The sequence below is a fragment of the Triticum urartu genome, chromosome 6 (genome assembly GCF_003073215.2).
Source record: "Triticum urartu cultivar G1812 chromosome 6, Tu2.1, whole genome shotgun sequence".
NCBI lineage: Eukaryota > Viridiplantae > Streptophyta > Magnoliopsida > Poales > Poaceae > Triticum > Triticum urartu.
This window is the reverse complement of record NC_053027.1, coordinates 558050849-558071106: the sequence shown is the minus strand read 5'-3', so window position 1 is coordinate 558071106 and position 20258 is coordinate 558050849. Positions and strand designations below refer to the sequence as shown.

At 46.1% G+C, this 20258-nt stretch overlaps 1 protein-coding gene, 1 long non-coding RNA gene and 1 pseudogene across 2 annotated transcripts; 2 read left to right on the top strand and 1 right to left on the bottom strand.

Annotated features, from left to right (window-relative positions):
* Nucleotides 1-817: 817 nt before the first annotated feature.
* On the bottom strand, nucleotides 818-10829 carry LOC125512977 (annotated as a pseudogene).
* A 2117-nt stretch (nucleotides 10830-12946) lies between these two features.
* Nucleotides 12947-14607, top strand: LOC125512975 (F-box protein PP2-B11-like). Its single transcript, XM_048678030.1, has 3 exons — nucleotides 12947-13285; nucleotides 13392-13528; nucleotides 13916-14607. The coding sequence occupies exons 1-3, from the start codon at nucleotides 13016-13018 to the stop codon at nucleotides 14403-14405; spliced, it is 897 nt and encodes a 298-aa protein (XP_048533987.1). The 5' UTR covers nucleotides 12947-13015; the 3' UTR covers nucleotides 14406-14607.
* Nucleotides 14608-17392: 2785 nt separating this feature from the next.
* LOC125515354 lies at nucleotides 17393-18996 on the top strand. The gene is made up of 2 exons (XR_007286971.1): nucleotides 17393-17853; nucleotides 18221-18996. It is a non-coding gene; the product is annotated as an uncharacterized LOC125515354 (long non-coding RNA).
* The last annotated feature ends 1262 nt before the right edge of the window (nucleotides 18997-20258 follow it).

The following is a 20258-nucleotide window of genomic DNA, read 5'->3' as shown; positions in this document are numbered from 1 at the left end:
ACGAAGAGATAAGAGTGTTCAACATGAATTACAGGTGGAGATTGCAATTGCAAGACATGTCTATTTGTGGAGATAAGTCCGAGCCATACATATTTGTCTATTTCGACAACAGAACTTATAATATAAAGATCTCTATGAATACGTTCATGGATATAGATAAAAAATGAGTAGGGGATTTATAATACAAAATCTTTGTGAGTGCATTCATGGATCTAGGACGAAGTCTAATAGGCATCAAGGGTAGAAGCACATGGATAATAAGAACACAAAATAGCTAATAATTGATTTATTGGTATAAGCTACAATGTTACATAACACATTCATCTTTAATCTATTTGCAACTTCTTCATTTGCAGATGAGATTTGGTTTTCTTCTACCAGAACAAACACTATTAAGTGGAAACCTATGTAAATAGGAGTATTAAACAAATGTTTTGATTGCACTTGAGACGTGCATTGCACGTGCAAGCTTACTAGTAAAAAAAGCAACTCCTCTTTCCTTCTCTCCTAAAAAAAGCAACTCCTTTTTTCTTTGGGAAGCATCTCCCAGTAAATTTGAAGGCACTTGAGCAGGCGATACTATTCAAGGATGCACGCAGGCTAAATGGGAAAATATTTCAACTCCAAGGGCTTATTTAGATCGGAAATCATGGCAATCCCACGATTTTCTGTACAGACTGTTCCACACAAACCTTATTTCTATCAAAATACACAAGGTCAAATGCCAAGCAATGGGCCACCAAACTAATGTACATCTATCTCTCTCAACAACAACAAAAAAACCTAATGTACATCTAGAGTTCCCGGGTATCATCGCTTACAAGTTTGTCTTTGGCTTGGATGGCGGGCTCACGCGGTTGGTCAAGGTCCGCATCGTCACAAACTCTTCTGCGGTAGAAGGGTGGATCCCGACCTGCAAAGCCAGCCAACGGGTACCATAATTAGAACCTGAAAAGACACCAAAATCTGGGCCTCTGTTGTAATGTGAAGGAAATCCCTTTCGACTTACGGTGTTGTCAAATATATATCGCTTTGGTAGCTCCAGCCTTGAGTGCAACAGCAATGCCCTGCATTTTTAGAGGCTCGAGTATAGAATACCACGAATGATTAACCGAAAAAGGGATCATTTAAAAGAAATGAACACAAGAACTCCATAAATGCTTATCTGCATAATTTCCGCTGCATCTGGTCCACACATGGCTCCACCGAGTATTTTATCGCTTTCAGCACCAACCACAAGCTTCATGACAAACTTCTCCTGGCATCTTTAAAGTAAAAGCAAAATCAGGCTTTCCTTACGAGAAAAATAACACTAGTAGAAAAAGGCCCATTTGTCCCGGTTCCAGAGGTCCATTTGTCCCGGTTCTGAAACCGGAACTAAAGGGTCGGGACTAAAGCTCAACACCTTTAGTCCCGGTTCGCTTACGAACCGGGACAGATGGTGTTCCACGTGACCGCTGCGGCAAGCTCAAGCAGGAGGGCCTTTGGTCCCGGTTGGTAACATCAAATCACATAACTCATAATACAAATCATCATCGAACGTTAAGCGTGCGGACCCTACGGGTTTGAGAACTATGTAAACATGACCGAGACACATCTCCGGTCAATAACCAATAGCAGAACCTGGATGCTCATATTGGTTCCTACATATTCTAGGAAGATCTTTATCGGTCAAACCGCACAATAACATATGTTGTTCCCTTTGTCATCGGTATGTTACTTGCCCGAGATTCAATCGTCGGTATCATCATACCTAGTTCAATCTCCTTACCGGCGAGTCACTTTACTCGTTCCGTAATGCATCATCCCGTGACTAACTCATTAGTCACATTGCTTGCAAGGCTCATAATGATGTGCATTACCGAGAGGGCCCAGAGATACCTCTCCGATACACGGGTGACAAATCCTAATCTCGATCTATGCCAACTCAACAAATAACATTGGAGACACCTGTAGAGCTTCTTTATATTCACCCAGTTACGTTGTGACGTTTGATAGGACACTAAGTGTTCCTCCGGTATTCGGGAGTTGCATAATCTCATAGTCATAGGAACATGTATAAGTCATGAAGAAAGCAATAGCAATAAACTAAACGATCATACTGCTAAGCTAACGGATGGGTCTAGTCCATCACATCATTCTCTAATGATGTGATCCCGTTCATCAAACGACAACACATGTCTATGGCTAGGAAACTTAACCATCTTTGATTAACGAGCTAGTCAAGTAGAGGCATACTAGGGACACTCTGTTCGTCTATGTATTCACACATGTACTAAGTTCCCGGTTAATACAATTCTAGCATAAATAATAAATATTTATCATGATATAAGAAAATATAAATAACAACTTTATTATTGCCTCTAGGGCATATTTCCTTCATAACCTTGATGAAAATCATAAATATCACCTAGCTAACTTGGGGATGATATCCCGAAAGAAGGAGTTTGGTGGCCTTGGTGTCCCAAACTTGAGGGAGTTTAATATGGCACTGTTAGCCTCATGGGCTAAGAGATATTACCAGAACAATAATAGGGACTGGGTGAAGTTAGTTGACCACAAATACAATACTGATAAACCCAATTTGCTCTGGTCAAAACAAGGTTTAGGCTCACCTTTCTGGAAGGGTTTTACTTGGGCTTTGGCTGCTGCAAGACCTTTTTATAGGTGGACTTTAGGCAACAACAAGCAAATTAGTTTTTGGCATGAAAATTGGGTCGGAGATATCTCCCTTATGACACAATTTTGGGACGTCTTTGAGATTTGTCAACAACAAAACTGTAAGGTCTCCAGGTTTGGGATGGGGAAACCCTGAAACTTTCCTTCAACCGATGTGTTGATGAAGATTTCCTTGCTAGATGGGATGCTCTAATCCAAGTGATTGCCAATAAGAAACCATATAGTGAGGAAGATCACCTTGTATGGACGCTTGAAGCGTCTGGGACATACAGTGTGAGCTCATTTTGTGAGATGATTAACTAGGGTGGGGGTTTCTACCCTTATATGGAATTTATTTTTTGGAAAATTCTGGTCCCACATAAGTACTTGGTGTTCTTATGGTTAGCCTATCATAATAAAATCCTCACCAGAGACAATTTGTGCAAGAGAAGACCTGTGAATGATGTGACTTGTCTTTTCTGTTGTGAGAATGAAACTGTTAATCATTTGTTCTTCGTTTCTGTGGTTGCAAATAACATTTGGAAAGATGTTGCTGATATATTTGGATTTCAAAAACCGGGTAGTATGGGGGAGCTCTTTGGCCTCTGGGATACCAATAATAAAAAAGTGTGATTGGCATTGCTTGTGTTGCTACCATTTGAAGCATTTGGACTATGCGTAACGATCTATGTTTTCAGGGCGTGCCGTGGACAAGCACCAGGGCAATTCTGGGGAGGGTGTGCTCTCTGCTACATGAATGGAAGATCCTATGTGGGGAGATCAGTCTGTGCTTCTACGACGTTGTCTCCTGCTCCTGGACCGTCGAAGAGGTGAAGTGCTGCGCATAGCTTGGACAAGGGACGAGGAGGCAAGCTAGAAGACAGGCTGGGAGGCTTCATACTGAAGGCGCACACTGGCTGATTCCTTTTCAGTAGTTCTGTGCCTTTAGTTTCCCTGTTGGCCTGTTTGAGCCATTGCTCGCTACGTCGAGATGTAAACCTTCTAAGCGATCCTGACTCTGCTACTCTAGGCTAGATCCGAGAACTATAAACTGTCGGCTTGGGCTGTGTGCCCCGTTTTAATAAAATGGAGTGGGGGGAAACCCCTTTTGATCAAAAAAATTTTTGTAAGAAACATCGAATAATACTTTTCAGTATGTGTCGTGAACAATAGATTTCAGTTTGAACATGTCCCAATTACAACGATTTGATCTTGTAGTAACTATAGGTTATTTTTGGCTTGGCAACTAGCTCTAGTTTTTCGAGCACACATGCACAATATTTCTCGTTGAGAAGGCACCTGAACCAGGTATTGTGTGCAGCACCAGAGCTAGGATTTTTCTGTAACTTTGGTGAATGCTGCTCCATTCATGACAAATTATGTACTATAACTGTATTGATTGTTCTTCCATGCATATTGTTTCGGTATAAAGTAAAGAAATGTACGACTACGGCTCTGAATCCAACAATGTTCAATAACATCATTGTTTAGTTCTAATCTCGATACACCACACAACAAGACCAATTTTGAAAACCCCTCCTTCAGTCTCCTTTAGGCTCACAGACACCTCACCGTCGCAGGATTCCCCATTGTAGAACTCGCCCAACTCGACCTCCATCTAGTCGTTGGCCCTTTTCCAAGGGACCATGACGTCATCTGTGAGACAATAGCTATGAGGCAGTCGGCTTTCGCAACTTGACTTCAAAATATGTTTGCGAGGTACGCCGTCATCCCCATCCTCCATGTAGGCTTGGAGGCAAACTTGCCGTTTTGAGCTAGTGCCTCCATAGCTAATGGATGCCTCTTGAAACGGGAAATCCATCATGGTGTACCCATCGGCTAGCTTGAACAGCATGTAAGCAGCGTACATGGAGTTTCGGCAGAGCATTCTGCTATGTATTTTGCCACGGATTTCCAGTGACCAAACTCCCCGAAGTTGAGCTGCTTCACGGAAGATGCCGCAAATTAATACGAGGGTATATATGGTTAGTGGTGACTAAAATAGGTTTTCCCCAAATAATGACCAAACTCCCCGAAGTTGAGCTGCTTCACGGAAGATGCCGCAAATTAATACGAGGGTATATATGGTTAGTGGTGACTAAAATAGGTTTTCCCCAAATACCCATTGAAACGACTTTGAACCTCGTGTTTCCTTGGATCTCATCATAACAGAGGTCGATCCATTCCCAGCATGATCGGGTCTCGCCCTTCGAAATATTGAGCGCCCTTGCCGAAAGCATGTAGCACTTGGCGCCAGTAGCCCTGTCCAGCCGCATGCTCTGCACCAAAGAAAGAAAGCCGGTAGATGGATCGATCCATCACCCAATTTTGGAATTTGAATCAAGCTAAGAAGGAAGCAGCTAGCCCTCTGCTACGTAAATGGGTTGAGGATGATACATATAGGATCTGTACGTACCACGAGGGTGTCGGGGGGCCGAAATCGGGACCAGACGGCATCGGAGTCCGCGGCGGCGAGGAAGGCCCGGGAGACGGCGGCACAGCGTCCGGCATCGGGTGGCGAGGTGAGGGAGACGATCGATGCGAGGAGCTCCGCGGGCAGGCGCGAGATTTCGCTGCCGTCGCCCGGGAGACGGCGGCACAGCGTCCGGCATCGGGTGGCGAGGTGAGGGAGACGATCGATGCGAGGAGCTCCGCGGGCAGGCGCGAGATTTCGCTGCCGTCTGCTTCCATGATGGCGTCTCTCGCGGTGATCTGGTTGGTAGATAGGAGGAGGAGACGGATAGGATCTGCGAACTGCTTCGTGTTTTTTTTTGAGAGGCAAATTGCTTCGTGTTGGATGGACATAAATCGTCCTCTACACGTCTCGCTTTTGATCTCATGTGTGTCCGATCCGATCTGATCAATCTCAACCGATAGAACTCGGCCGGTGGACGACGACGCGCGGAGGCGTCCATGGAGACAGCCGCCTGCGATATCCTGCGGTTGCCGGAGGAGCTCATTGCGGCGATCGTCTCCCTCACATCGCCGCAGGACGCCTGCCGCGCAGCCGCCGTCTCCCGTGCCTTCCGTGTCTCTATGGACTCTGACGCCGTCTGGTCCTGCTTCCTACCCGGCGATCTCCCACGGGAGTACGGTTTTTGGTAGATTGAGCTACACGGCACCTCATATCACAGCCGTCCAAGCTGGTCTGAGGTTCATATGGATACGTGCAAAGATTTGAAATCAGCAAGTGCGCCAGGGCACTCAACGCTTGTAAGACGAGCTAGACCTACACGGCACCGCATAGCAATGTGTTTGCAGTTGTGTCAGACGCATAAGGACTCCCACTTGTAGGCTACTGTACACTGCAGGGCGCAGTTTGTTGCAGACCACCAATTGAGCATTGGGGTACCTTTTTTCCTAAACAACTACTTCCTCTGTCCCAAAATATAAGAACGTTTTTCATACTACACTAATATGAAAAACACTCTTATATTTTGGGACGGAGGAAGTATCATTCTTATACTGGATACAAACCAAAAATACTATACTCTCGTATAATATGTGTGCAGAGGAGAGTGGTACAGGGCTATGCTTCTTACATCTCATATTATAAGCAACACCGATCAGACCAATATGATTGACTAAGAGCATCAAACCACGACCGAACAACATTTACATGTGCATGCTTTTTTTGCGCGGATTTGCATGTGTATGTTGAAGAATATACAATCGTACAAAAACAAAAGAAGAGGAGTAAATATGTGCAATATATATTTTCGCATGTGGTTGTGATAGTACTACTGTTCATATGCAAAATAAGAAATTCCCCTTCTCACAACGGTGCACCAGGATGGACGAAGAACCCCAGAACTCTCTCTCTCTCTCTAAATCAATGGATGCACAGGGGAGAGCACCAGGACAAGACGTGCAGGATGAGACATGCACTAGCCAACAACTAGAAAGCAGAAAATACTAGCTAGCCTAGGAGAGCACTGTGTGCTCACGTGTGGGTCAAACACTCTGGTAATAGCACTGCTAACCTCTGCTCCAGCACTGCTAGCAGCACACATCTCGTAAAATAGGAACGGTTGAGATAATGGGCACCATGTAGCTCGTCCTATATTGCAACTTTCCGTCTCCCACGGTTCGTCGACACCACCGAGCGCTCCCTCGCGACGCTGCCGTCAAGTAAGGCACGGTTCCTGCGTCTCTCCGACGAGCCCACCCTCCTCCTAGGCAGAGTCACGGTACGTACATTTCTCGCCCTGGCTGCTTCGCTGCTTCTTCGACGTCGAACGGCTGGACAAGTTTACCGGCGGCAAGTGCTACATGCTATCGGCGAGGGTGCTGAATATTTCGTGGCAAGATGAGCCGCGCTACTGGAGATGGATACATGTCGACGTTCTGCACGACATGAAAACCGGCAAAAGGTCACACACCACCTCACGTACACCCTTTCATTCATGTACCTATCTTCTTATGGATGCTCGGTTAGTTAATCGATTGATGCAATTTTTTGCTTTTACTTGGCAAGTTAGTTGATCTGTTGTTTCAATCTTTGTTTTTTACTTCTTGACAAAAAGACCAACATACACTAACTAATTGTGCCATATGTTTTGCAGCAGAATCGCATCAGAAGCCGCTCAACTCCGATGTGTTGCCTGGTTGGAAATCCGCGGCAAGATCGACAGCAAGATGCTCTCCCTGAACTCCACCTACGCCGCTTACCTAGTATTCAAACTATCGGATCGAGGCTGCGGGCTTGACTTCCCATTCCAGGAGGTGTTGCTCAATGTTGGAGGAAGCGTGTCAACCCAACGAGCTTGCCTCCATGGCTACTATAACAATGGTGCTGGCGGTGTGGTGCCTCAAAATCATGTCGAGGACCGTACTAATTGGTTGGAAGTGTATCGTGCAGTTGCTATTGAAGACGACGTGGTTCTTCCGCACATAAGAGCAGATGGTTGGATGGAGCTGCAGCTAGCGGATGGATTCTACAATCATGGAGATGGCAGCGACGAGGTGCGCGTTGCGTTGACTGAGACAAAATACCTGTATCCCAAGGCAGGTCTCATCGTGCGAAGCATTGAGATCAGAATCAGACAACAAGATGTCGAGTCTTAAGAAAGGGACCAATTTTCATGGGCAGGTGTTGTCCATGTAATATGTAATATGAAACTATTAGTCTTAAGCAGGACCAATTTTCTTAACACCAGCCCTTCCCGCAGCAGGTGCCGTCCATGTAATATGAAACACTAGTCATATAATAATGCAATTTTGACACATATTGTATAGTTATTATGTGTATACATTTACACTCATCAAACATCCTAAAATAGCCGCAAAAGAAAAAAAAACTGAAAACCAATTAATAAAGAAAAACAGAAAACAAAAGCAACATCGCATAATAAAAGAAAACAGAGAAATAAAGGGAGAAAGGGGAAGGCTGGGTCACGCATGTAATAAGTTCGGCGAATCGATTGACCCAAAATATATGGTCAGTCAAGAGAAAACATCCCAAAGCAGCCAGAAAAAAGATATGAGCACGAATCTGAAGTAGAATTCAACGGTCCAAATTAATTTTCAGGCGACTTGCGTATAGCTAAAGTGTTATATATAAGGGGAAAATCGTGCATTGCAAGGTATCTAGGGGAGAATTATATTGGCTATGAAACTAAACCTTTTGCCTCTTGTGTAAACTAAACCTTTTGCCTCTTATGAAACCGGGATGGATCAAGCGCCATACATCCCAAACCGCGTAAACTGTATCGTGCTAACCGAAAGCGCAAAGTACTTGGCGCCTGTGTTTTGATTTTTGGTTTGAGCTTTTTTTTGCCCTAGGCCGAGATGGCCGAATTTCGGCCATTTTCAAAAATTTCGGCTGAAATTTGACCAAATTTTGACTGCAATTTGACCAAAATTTGCCAAATTTAAGCAATTTCGGCCTAAATATACTTTTCGCCCCAGGCCGAGATGGCCGAAATTCGGCCGAAATCCACTTTTTTCGACCGAAAATCAAAACACAGCTTGGCGCCGGTGGCCTTGTCTAACTGCATGCGCTGCAGGAGAAGGCCCGGTTAATTAGGCCATCGAGCAAAGAACAGATCGATCTGAACAATATCAACGAAGAACCAGGAGAAGCCGCAAGAAGCTTCAGGGTTGAGTTGAGAAGCTTAACGAAGAACGATGACATACGATGAACTTGCTCGGGAGAAGGGCGGGTTGGTTGGCGAGGCATAAGAACAGCCCCCTTCTTGGTTGACGGCGGCTTGCGGGGGAGCTCCTTCTTTGCGAAGCGCGGGAGGTCGCGGGGCAGGAACCTGGACCAGACTGTGTCAGAGTCGGCGGCCGTGCGGAAGGCCCGGGAGACTGCGGCCGCGCGGAAGGCATCCGCCGGCGACGTGAGAGAGAGCACGTGCACGAGGAGCTCCTGCGGCAGGCGCTCGATCCCGCAGGCGGCCCGCTCCATGGTTTCCCGGCCCGCAGCAGACGCTCGATCCTGCACCTGCATGCTAGTTCAACTTCAAACTAGTTTCCGTACATATCAAGCAATGTAAACCTACAAATGAATATATAACTCCTATCCTATTAAACTTGGTTTACGTACCATGCACGTCTGCACGGTTCCTTGGTACAGCTTCCGATCCATATATCCTCCTCACTTCATTACGTAGCATGCACGGTTTCCAGCGGCTAGCAAGTACCGCGCACCTCCATGCTCCAGCTGCCTTCTATATATACGTCTTGTTCAATTCCACATCACATTACACCATGGACGCGCCGGCCGCCTGCGGGATCGAGCGCCTGCCGGAGGACCTCCTGGTGGCTGGTGCATGTGATCTCGCTCACCTCGCCGGCGGACGCCTTCCGCGCCACCGCTGTGTCCAGGGCCTTCCACGCCGCCGCCGACTCAGACACCGTCTGGTCCCGCCTCCTGCCACACGACCTCCCGCAGTTCGCCAGGAGAGAGCTACCCCGCAAGCCGCCGTCGACCAAGAAGGAGATGTTCCGGCGCCTCTCCGCTGAACCAGCCCTCCTCCCGGCCAAGTACGTGGTACGTGCGTGCGTTACTCCTCGACTCGAATGCAACCCTTCACACATCGATTAGTTTGTCACCTGGCTTAAGTATTGCCCTGTGTTCCTACGTGCTGTACGTTGCAGCGCATGCAGCTGGACAAGGCCACCGGCGCCAAGTGCTTCACGCTGTCGGCCAGTGCGCTGCAAGCTAATGATTCTCATACGCCCTTGATACGTGTAGGTACAGTCCCAGGAGGCTTAAGAGGCAAAAGGTTCGAGCAGTTCCCAACTTTGTTTACTTCCCTAACAAATTTAGTAGTCAGTTTTAATCACGGTTTTGCCCAGTCTTCTATTTAAAACTTTCATTGTAATTAATTAGTTAGTGGCTTTTGCGCCTTTCTCCGTTACATGACCACCACAATTTAAGCACATGCATATATGTCTCTATGTACGTTTTGACAGGTTCTCACAAGCAGGGGAACTCGGTTATGGCATACTGGAGATACGTGCCAAGATACAGAGCAACATGCTCTCTCAAAACACAACCTATGTGGCATACATGGTGTTCAAGCTAGGGCCTAGATTTTGCGGGTTCGGTTTCCCGTTTCAAGAAGCTTCATTTGGCGTTGCTGGGAGCGAGTCGGTCCGGAAGGTTTGCCTGCAAGGCTATGTCGAGGACGGTGACAGGGCCGATGATCCACCTCGGAAACACATCATGCCAAGTTATTATCGTAATCGTGATGCGGTTCCTCCTGGAGATGACGTTGTTTTCCCTCGTAAGAAAGCCGACGATTGGATGGAGGTGGAGCTTGGTGAGTACCATAATGAGGGAGGTGACGGTGAGGTCTCCATTAACTTGACTGAGACAACAAAACCCAAGAACGGCCTTATTGTCTGGGGCATTGTGATAAGAAGTAAGCAACAAAGGCCAGTAAGATGGTAGCATTTGGTTCCATATACCATGTGGGGGCTAGAAAGAGGAATTTATTGGATTAATTTTTGTTACATAGAATGAGGCTGAAACTCTTACTCAATAAGTGATATTTTGTTCCGAATGTAGTTAGATGTATTTGTTTTATGAAACCAGTAAGAGAACAGGAGATGTGGAAGCCTTTTCTGAGCTCCCTTATAAAGAGAGGAATAAAACTAATTCATTACGAAACAACACACAATGTTATATAGTACGTTCGTTCTGAGATGGAATGTTTCATGTGAGTCATTTATTTATAGCATCTTCATTAGCAGCGGCGGGGGAGTGAACTGTAATAATCTAGCTTGAGCAAGTTGGGCCAGAGCTACAAAACAAGCCATAATACCACAATCAAGTGATAAGCGTGCCGCTGCCGTCTCTGGTACCCTTCACGTATGATCTCACTCGTGTCGCCGGGGGACGCCTTCTTAGTCGCCGTCGTCTTCCCTGCCCTTCGTGCCATGGTCGAGTCCGATGACTTTTGGTCCACTTTCTGCACCGTGAACTTCCATGGCTCGCCAAAGGCGAGCTCCCCCTCTCGCCACTGCTGTCCAAGTAGGGTTGTTCATGCACATTTCCCGCCAACCTGCCCTCCTCCGGCACAAATGGTACTCATTCTTGAATCTTGAAGCTTCAGTTCAGTGAAATTTACTGTCGCATTATTTTGCTACAAGCCTGCAACATACATGCTGAGCCTGTAGTTAGATCGGGTTACCAGCAATAATGTTGTACTTACGGATGATTTGCTACGGAAGGACCCTACGGACTGACGTGGAGTCAAGTCGCAGCTCGTGCGAGGAATATGGGGACCAGCCGTTTCAATCTCCGCTAACCAAGTGAGGCCATGATGGCGTCCGTAAGCACAATCCGTAGAAAATGCGTGTAAGTGTAGCGTTGTTGTGTTACCAGTGCTGATTGCTTCACGATTCCAGCCCGCATGCTGCAGCCCCCCATGCAGGGCTACAAGAACTGGATCCCTGTTGGCTTAGTTTCTGATGGTTACGGTACAAGAGGCAAAATGTTCAATAATTTCAATTTCCAGCAATATATATTTTCATACTAAAAGCCTTAATTTTGTATAAAACTTACTCATCATGTATATCCCTACACGGCGTTTGACAGGTTCTCACATGTCGCTAAACTCGGCAACATATTAAATTTGGAGATCCACGGAAATGTGCAAAGTGAATTCTCTGCCAAAACACAACCTACGCAATATACATGTTTGTCAAGTGAGGAGCGTTCTTTGGGTTCGATTCCCCATTTCAAAAAGCATATGTTCGTGTTTCTGGAATGGAGTCAATCCGGCAAGTTTGTTTGCAAGGCTGCATCAAGGATGGGGACAGGTCCGATGAGCCGCCTCAGGGCTTGTTCGCTTGAGATGGATTTGAAGGGTATTGAGAGGGACTGAATACCCTACAAGTCAAAATCCCTCCATATCCCCTCCAATCTCCCTGGGAGGAGGTTTAATAAAACAAGGTCTGAGAGGTACATCATGATGGTTTATTTTCCTCCTCGTCAGCCAGTTCCTCCAAGAGAGGACATTGTTTTGCCTCGTAAAATGGCCAACATTTGGATGGAGGTGGAACTAGGAGAGTTCCACAACGAGGAAGGAGACCATGGCAATGAGGTGTCCATCAGCTTGATGGAGAAGACGGGAGGCAACAAGGGTGGTCGTATAGTGTGGGGCATTGAGCTGAGAAGTAAGCGAAACAGGCAACAATGTAGTGTCATTTAAAATCCAGGAGCTGATGAAAGACTATCAAATTAGTTTTGGATGCATAGCCCAAAAAAGGATATGATTCTCTCTCTTTCATCCTCTGGTGTTTTGAAAGCAGTTAAATTTATTTCCGAGCTCCCTTTTCGAGCCCTTGCATATAGATGAAAAAAAGTTTGTTCATTACAATATACAACACATATAAACACATTATTGTACAGTACTCCATATCGAGCAAATCTTTGGTTAACCGTACATGCCATAATCATTGAACTTTAGAACCTTTAAGTTTAATTCTTTAGAAGTTGGCGTTTTTTTTTCTTTAGAGTTGGATGCGTTTTTGTCTACCAGATATGGAGGAGCTGAACTATGGTTCCAAAAACCTTGTCTCGATGCAGAAACATTTCATGCAACTGTCGCCATAAGAAAAGAAAAGGCATGTAAATGTGGGCCGGCCTGAATTTATAAGTGCATGTAATTGTGGGCCAGACAGAATATATAGGTGTAGCTGATTTCCTTCTAAAATAAAAGGCTGATTTTTCCTACTTCGCGAAGAAAGAAAAAACTGTCATCGCTCTACTGCCGAGTAGTACAGCCGATCAGCCCATCGTGCGCCTTGTGCACGCGGTTCCTTCGCCTATAAGGCTCCAACCCCCTGAAATAACACGCCGTTCCATCCAACAGGAAGCAATCCGCAGATCCATCCCATCATGGAAGCAGACGGCGACGAGATCTCGCGCCTGCCGGAGGAACTCCTCGCGTCGATCCTCTCCCGCACGTCGCCGCCGGACGCAGGACGCTGTGCCGCCGTCTCCCGCTCCTTCCTCGCCGCGGCGGACTCCGACGCCGTCTGGTCCTGCTTCCTGCCCCGCGACCTCCCACGGTTCGCTGAAGGTGTGCTCCCCCACGCGCCGCCGTCCAAGAAGGGCTTGTTCCGATACCTCTCCGACCAACCGGCGCTCCTCCCAGGCAAGCTCGTGGTACGTACGTAGTACAGATCCCATGTATATCACCCCAAGTCCCCAACCCAACCAGTACTGCTTATGAAAATCGGCTAATCCATCGATCCGCCGTTCTTATGTGCAGAGCATGCGGCTGGACCGGGCTACTGGCACCAAGTGCTACATGCTCTCGGCGAGGTCGCTGCATATTTCGTGGGGCGAGACAATAGATTACTGGGAATGGATCAAGCTCCGTTCTGATGAGATCCAAGCAAACAACAGGTTCGTAGTAATTGGCCCTATTAATTTAGTTCCTATCGTCTCTGGTCTGATGATATTCGTTCCATGCAGTGTCAGTACCAACCTTGGTTTCCACTTTGAGTGAGATTTCGATGAAATTCACTGAATTCTAGTAATTTCAGTAGACACTGAAATAATTATGTTTCGGCCAAATATTTCAGCAATTTCAGTACTGCACAGGAATTCAAATATTTTTCAAAATATTTTTAAAAAATTTATATTTGTTCATTGAATTCAAGTGAATATTTCGGTCATTTGGCTGAAATGCAAACTGAAATTCACTGAATTTCGGTTGGTGCTGAATTTTTTCTCAAACTAAAATTGAAAACCATGGTACTAACCATACCCATACTCTTGCATTTGCAACAGCTTCCGTGAAGCAGCTCAACTTCAGGGAGTTTGGTGGCTGTTAATCCGTGGCGAAATACATAGCACAATGCTCAGCCCAAACTCCAAGTATGCTGCTTACATGGTGTTCAAGCTAGCCGATGAGTTCATCAAGCTCGATTTCCCGTTTCAAGAGGCATCAATCACTGTTGGAGGGAATGATGACTCAACACGCCAAGTTTGCCTCCAAGCCTATATGGAGGACGGGGATGACGGGGTACCTCGCAAACATATCTTGAGGTGTAGTTGGGAAGACTATATGCCTCATACAAGTTGTGATGCAATTCCTCTCACAGATGATGTTATGCTCCCTCGAAAAAGGGTTGATGGCTGGATGGAGGTCGAGCTAGGCGAGTTCTACAACGGTGAAAGCTGCGACAGCGATGTGTCTGTGTGCCTAAAGGAAACCGAAGGAGGGGTTTGGAAGACTGGTCTTATTGTGTGGGGTATTGAGATTAGAACTAAGCAATGATGTTGATGAGCTTGTTGGATTAAGAATGTCGTCTACATTCCTTTCTAAAAAACAATCTGTTTAAGTTGTTGCAAGTGAAACCTTAACTATCCATCTAAATTTTCGAAACAGTTCGTTGGTGAAAGTACATGACTGTTGCTATTTGTAACTCTATCTTCTTTATCTATTTTCATCTCGACCAATACATTGACTAGTATGTAAAGTCAAGGCTTTTATTTATGTCTTTTAGATGATGGGAAATTTTATTGATCTTGTATTAAAGAAGGTACAACATGTATCAGGAGATTTTCCTAGCATCCGCGGGAACACAACCAACAAAAGCAAAGTAAGCAAAGAACATCTACGATCGTTCTTCATTTGGTTCATTTAATCGATTCTCAGCGAAATACCAACACCTGCAAACTAATCTATTTGAAGTACTGTATGTATCAAACATTCTCCAAGATTGTATAAAAAATGAGCTGAATTGCCTCGATTCGTACTCCACACGATTTGGTGATTGCATAAAAGAAATTGGAACGCTAGGGTCAGATCCTTTGATGGTTAAACTCCTAGAAGATAACGAAGCGGAATGTCTACCGAGAGACAAGGCAACAGAGTGCAAAAATGGATGCCAAAATTCACTACAGCAGCACATGTTCATGAAACAAGGCAAATGCCATCAAAACAAGTTATCCACTCCACAACCACTTAAACTGAATTCTAGAAAACAATGACTACAGTACTTCCTTATTTGGAAACAAGGTAATAATAGTTGTGTGCTCTATGATTCACAACTGCAAACCTCTTTACTCAGTAATTTTTTAATCTTGACACGCCTTTATTTATAGTTATGTTACTCAATTGCTTCATTCCACTTTCTTTTATTTCACCTTTTTGCAACCAAAGAATATTCATACTTGATGATAGATGGGTCGATCAAAAATTCTAAGGCCTCCATTGGTTTAGAGGAATTTCATAGGAATTCTAGAGGATAGGATTCTTATTGGATTTTTTCCTTTAGAGCCCTTTGGTTCATAGGAATGGATTCATATTCCTACATAGGATTGGTTCCTATCCTCCACATTTCATAGGAAAATAAAAAAGAGCCTAGACTCAATGGAAAAATTTCTTTGGTGTCAACCAAATGACATCTTGTTTCCTATTCCTACTTATAGGATTTGAGATACATGTTATCTCATTTCCTACAAGATTCCTATTACTATGATAATCCTATCCTATGAACCAAAGGAGGCCTAACTGTCTCAATGATGACCAACTGTTGGATGAACGCGCCTTTTGCTTTTCAAACGATAATTATTACTTTTTTTAAAAGGAGGATGACCCCCGGCCTCTGCATCTGGGAGATGCATGCGGCCACTTTATTGATTATTCTCGAGGACCTTACAAAGTATTACAACAATAAGCCTGAATCCGTCATCTTGGTAACATTTGCCGCTACTCCTATCGAAATGATGAAGGCGTGCTAGCTAGGCCACTACCCAGACCACTCATCTAAGCCCAACATCAAAATGATGAAGGGGTGCTAGCTGGGCCACTATCCAGACCACTCACCTAAGCCTAACATCAAAAGCCGGAAGCCCCAGCCGAGCCACATACCGGGTCTGGGGTACAAACCGGTCCGACGCACTCGTGTGTCGTCGCCGCCATCTTCCACAGGTCCGTCTTCAGAGCAAATATTGAGGCTTCTACCTTGTCTGGCCACTCAGCCATCGACGTCACCACGACACCAGACAGCTTCATCCTCCTGCGCGAGTCCATCGCCACACATCGGACGCCGAATCTCCACTGCGCCACGCCGCCGAGATACGTCGCCATCAATGAGTAGGATGAAGCACCGCTTCGCCGAGTCCGGCGGGGCTGCTGAAGACCAAGCACCGTGGAAGAAGGACTCCGAGGCTGAGCACATAGGCGGCAGAGCGCCAACGCACCGCCACCAGACGAACTCCGACCACGCCACCAACCGCCGCCAAGCAACCAAAGCATCACATCCACCCCAAGCTCACCACGAACGACACCCCCAAGAGGGTGACGATGCTCGGAGCGCCGCTGTTGCTCGATCCAGAAGGATTTGGACTTTCGCCCGGCATACGAGCTGGGTGGAAGGAAGATGGGAAGGAGGCAACCTGGACGGCGCCTACAAGAAGGGTACGGCGCCCTCGAGCGTCGCCGCCATCGTGGCCGCACTGCTGGCCTCGAATTTCTCCGGAGCCACCTCCCACCTCCAGCCGCCAAAAAGGTACAACTCCGGTGACAAAGGCCGCCAAAAGCATGACCATCAAAGGCAGTCCCTGGTTGAAGTAGACGGAGGCCTTCAGATCTGGATCGGGCGCCGCCGAGACGCCCGCACAACAGCCGCCACATGTCGCCGCCTCGCCGCCCCCGCGGCCGAGGAAGAACGGCCAGCACCAACGAGCACCGGTCACCGCAGACCCGGCGCCGATCCACCAGCCGAGGCCGCCATAATTATTACTTAGCATGTCATGTTGCTTAGTAATAAACTTAACCGTATTTAGTGTTTTCATTTTCCTCAATTACCAAGTGTAGCATCTACCCTTTTATCTAATACTCCCTCCGTCTCATAATGTAATCAAAAAATGTCTTACATTATGGGACGGATGGAGTACATTCCATTATACTTAAATATGTTCTTGACACCCCAGATGTCACTATACCACAACACTTAATTGGGGGCAGTTAACTGCCGGGAGAAATACAATAACAAAGGCAAATTATCTGCCGGGGATTTTACTACTGCCGGTAGAAGTACTTAGTGGCAAAGAAACTGCCGGGAGAACTGTAGGTACGAGGGCGCGCGAACTGCCGGCAAGGATTTCCGACCGTGAGGACACTTTATCTGCCGCGAGAACTAAGCACACGGCCCACTATCTGCCGGGAGCGTCTGTTTGGCGCGAGCCCGAAATAATTGGGCCTAAATGCTCCGGTAGTGCGTGTGGACCGCTAAAAAAGCAATTATAATCGTCGGCCCAACCAGATCTTCCCCAAATCGAACCCTAGTCCACAATCCACATAGCCTCCTGCTCCTCCGCCGCCCCCCTTCTCCTCTGCTGCCTCCGTCCGCCGACCTAGGCGACCCCATCGCTGTCGATGGCGCCCGGTGCGGCGAGGTCGACGCCGCCTCCCTCTCCCGCTCCAGACCCCACGGAGGGAAGGGAGCCTCCTTCATCGTGCTGCGAGCGTGGCGACGACAAGCACTAGAGGGAGCCGTGCTTTTTGCCTCCTCTGCCGTCTCAGGGTCGTCGTGCCACCACCAGGCTGTGGCGCTCCTACTCTCCGCCGCCCTCTACGCTGACGAGCAAGGGCGGGATCCCCATCACGGCATCCTCCACTCCGATGGCAGGAGCGGTGCTCCTCACTGTGCTGGTACACCATGCTGCTCAGATCCGTCACGGTGGACTCGATACAGGTGTGCATTTCCTTACCAAAGGTGCGCACCTCTATTTTTCTGCTCTATTGGGAAGCTTACACCGAGCACACTACACGTGTATCCTCCTCTTTCCTGTAGCCTTCCTCCAGATGTTTTTGGTTTCTTACGATATTGTTGGCTGCTCAGATGGGACGAGGCTGTTAGACTTTTTGGTATGAGTGAGTTCCCCTAACTTGTTGGGTCGATTTTTTGTTACTGCTACCCCAGTCCCCAGATAGCCAGCGACCATGGCCTCTGGACTTTAGTCTGTTCGTGAGCCTGGAGAGCTGACACTTCTCTTTTTTGTGCCTACCTTTGGCCACATTGTTTCTTAGCAAACATTCATAATCTAACATTATATGTATGATTTTCTGTTTTGCCTCTGCAGGGCAAGAAGGAAGTAGAATGAGGCGCACTCTTACGAATCCTCTGTCCTAAGAAAGAACATGGAAAGCGCACTCTTGGGAAAAAGAAGGAAACTACAATCTAGCAAATGAATAAAGAAACAGAAGCTTGCTCACAAAATTTCGCATAAGTGGTAACATTTCTCTTCACACGTATAATCTGATTTTCAACACTTCAATTAGAAACTGCAGGATTGGAGAGGGGTGGAGAGCATTGGCTAATACAAGTGATTTTTTTTTCAAGAATACGCACAAGCATGTGTATTATATATTAATAGAAGAGAGGGGTGGAGAGCCCCATCCACGTTTTTACATCCATGGCCTTAGGCTCAAGGTTCACCACACGGATTACTCACAAACTACCCGCCCCGCCTATACAACCTAGCGAACAGCCCCGAGACCTCTCCACGCAAGAGTCCTGCTACATGCCATGCTAATACAAGTGATTTATTTGGGAAGAACACAAGTGACCTTTACCTTAGTTATGCCAGCTCTATTTTCTTTCAGAAAATCCTTTTTATGGATTGATGGTGGGACTTGGGAGCCACATATACATGCGTGGAGGCTTCTCTTTGCATAATTTTGTTCTAGATGCATATACTTTTTTCCTCTTAACTGGGGGCTGTTTCAAAAAGGAAGCACCTCATGTGTAAAAATTGGCTGACCTGCCTTTTATTATTTACCATTTTCTATACAGCCTGAATGTACTGGAAGGAACAACATTTGTGAGTTTATAATCAGCTGTAGTAATCTTGTTATAGACATATACACACTGAAAGTCTGAAAACATGCTAGTAAAAGCTACTTGTTTGAAAGCAGCACTATGGTTTATATTCAGTCAGAATGTAACTGCCACGCCTTTGATTGCTAGATGAACCATGCTCTCAATCAGACAATGGAGTGGGACTGCAATGCCATTGAATTGAGTGTAAATATTCAATTCTTTTATTTAAATTGTCAGTGAGAGGGAGAGATAGAGAGTTTGTTTCTGTAACACCACTTAGTTTGTTGAAATACTTTCCTAGAGCGATGTAAGTTCACATAGGTGCCATAATCCTTGCTTAAACTTTCATACTCTAGAATACAAAATAATATTTGTATGCTTTTGCAGTTTGCACTATTAGCATTATTTCCTGGATAAAAAATTCTCCTAGAACCAAACACGACTAATATATCTCTGACGTGTTCGATATAGATTTGTTTATACATATCTTGAACTGTACTGGAAGGTATCAATGTTTGTGAATTCGTACTCAGCAGCAATAATATTGGTATAGATACACATGGGAAGTTTGAAAACATGCAGTAGAAATACATGGCAACTGCCATATGTAGTTGTATGCTACTTGCTTTGAAAACATCACTATGGTTTGCTTCTTTGCTTGCAAAATGATTATTATGCCAGTATGTATTTTCTACTCCCTTCGTCCCATAATGTAAGACGTTTTTTGACACTACACCAGTGTAAAAAAACGTCCTATATTATGGGACGGAGGGAGTATGTGATATTATGTCCATTTTTGTGTGCTACAGTATAGATGTATGTCCATTTTTGTGTGCTACAATATAGATGGCGCCAAGCTTCTGGCATTCTCTGTGACAAGAGAGTGCCACAAAAGCTAAAAGGCAAGTTCTACAGGACGGCGGTTCGACCCGCAATGTTGTATGGCGCGGAGTGTTGGCCGACTAAAAGGCGACATGTTCAACAGTTAGGTGTGGCGGAGATGCGTATGTTGAGATGGATGTGTGGCCACATGAGGAAGGATCGAGTCCAGAATGATGATATAAGAGATAGAGTTGGGGTAGCACCAATTGAGGAGAAGCTTGTCCAACATCGTCTGAGATGGTTTGGGCATATTCAACGCAGGCCTCCAGAAACTCCAGTGCATAGCGGACGGCTAAAGCGTGCAGAGAATGTCAAGAGAGGGCGGGGTAGACCGAATTTGACATGGGAGGAGTCTGTTAAGAGAGACATGAGGGATTGGAGTATCACCAAAGAGCTAGCTATGGACAGGGGTGCGT

Excerpts from the sequence above, each read along its gene's own strand:
- LOC125512975 (XM_048678030.1), top strand. The coding sequence starts at position 13,016 with ATGGAAGCAGACGGCGACGAGATCTCGCGCCTGCCGGAGGAACTCCTC. Across the intron at positions 13,286-13,391 it reads TCCTCCCAGGCAAGCTCGTG|AGCATGCGGCTGGACCGGGC; the intron begins GTACGTACGTAG and ends TCTTATGTGCAG. Across the intron at positions 13,529-13,915 it reads GAGATCCAAGCAAACAACAG|CTTCCGTGAAGCAGCTCAAC; the intron begins GTTCGTAGTAAT and ends CATTTGCAACAG.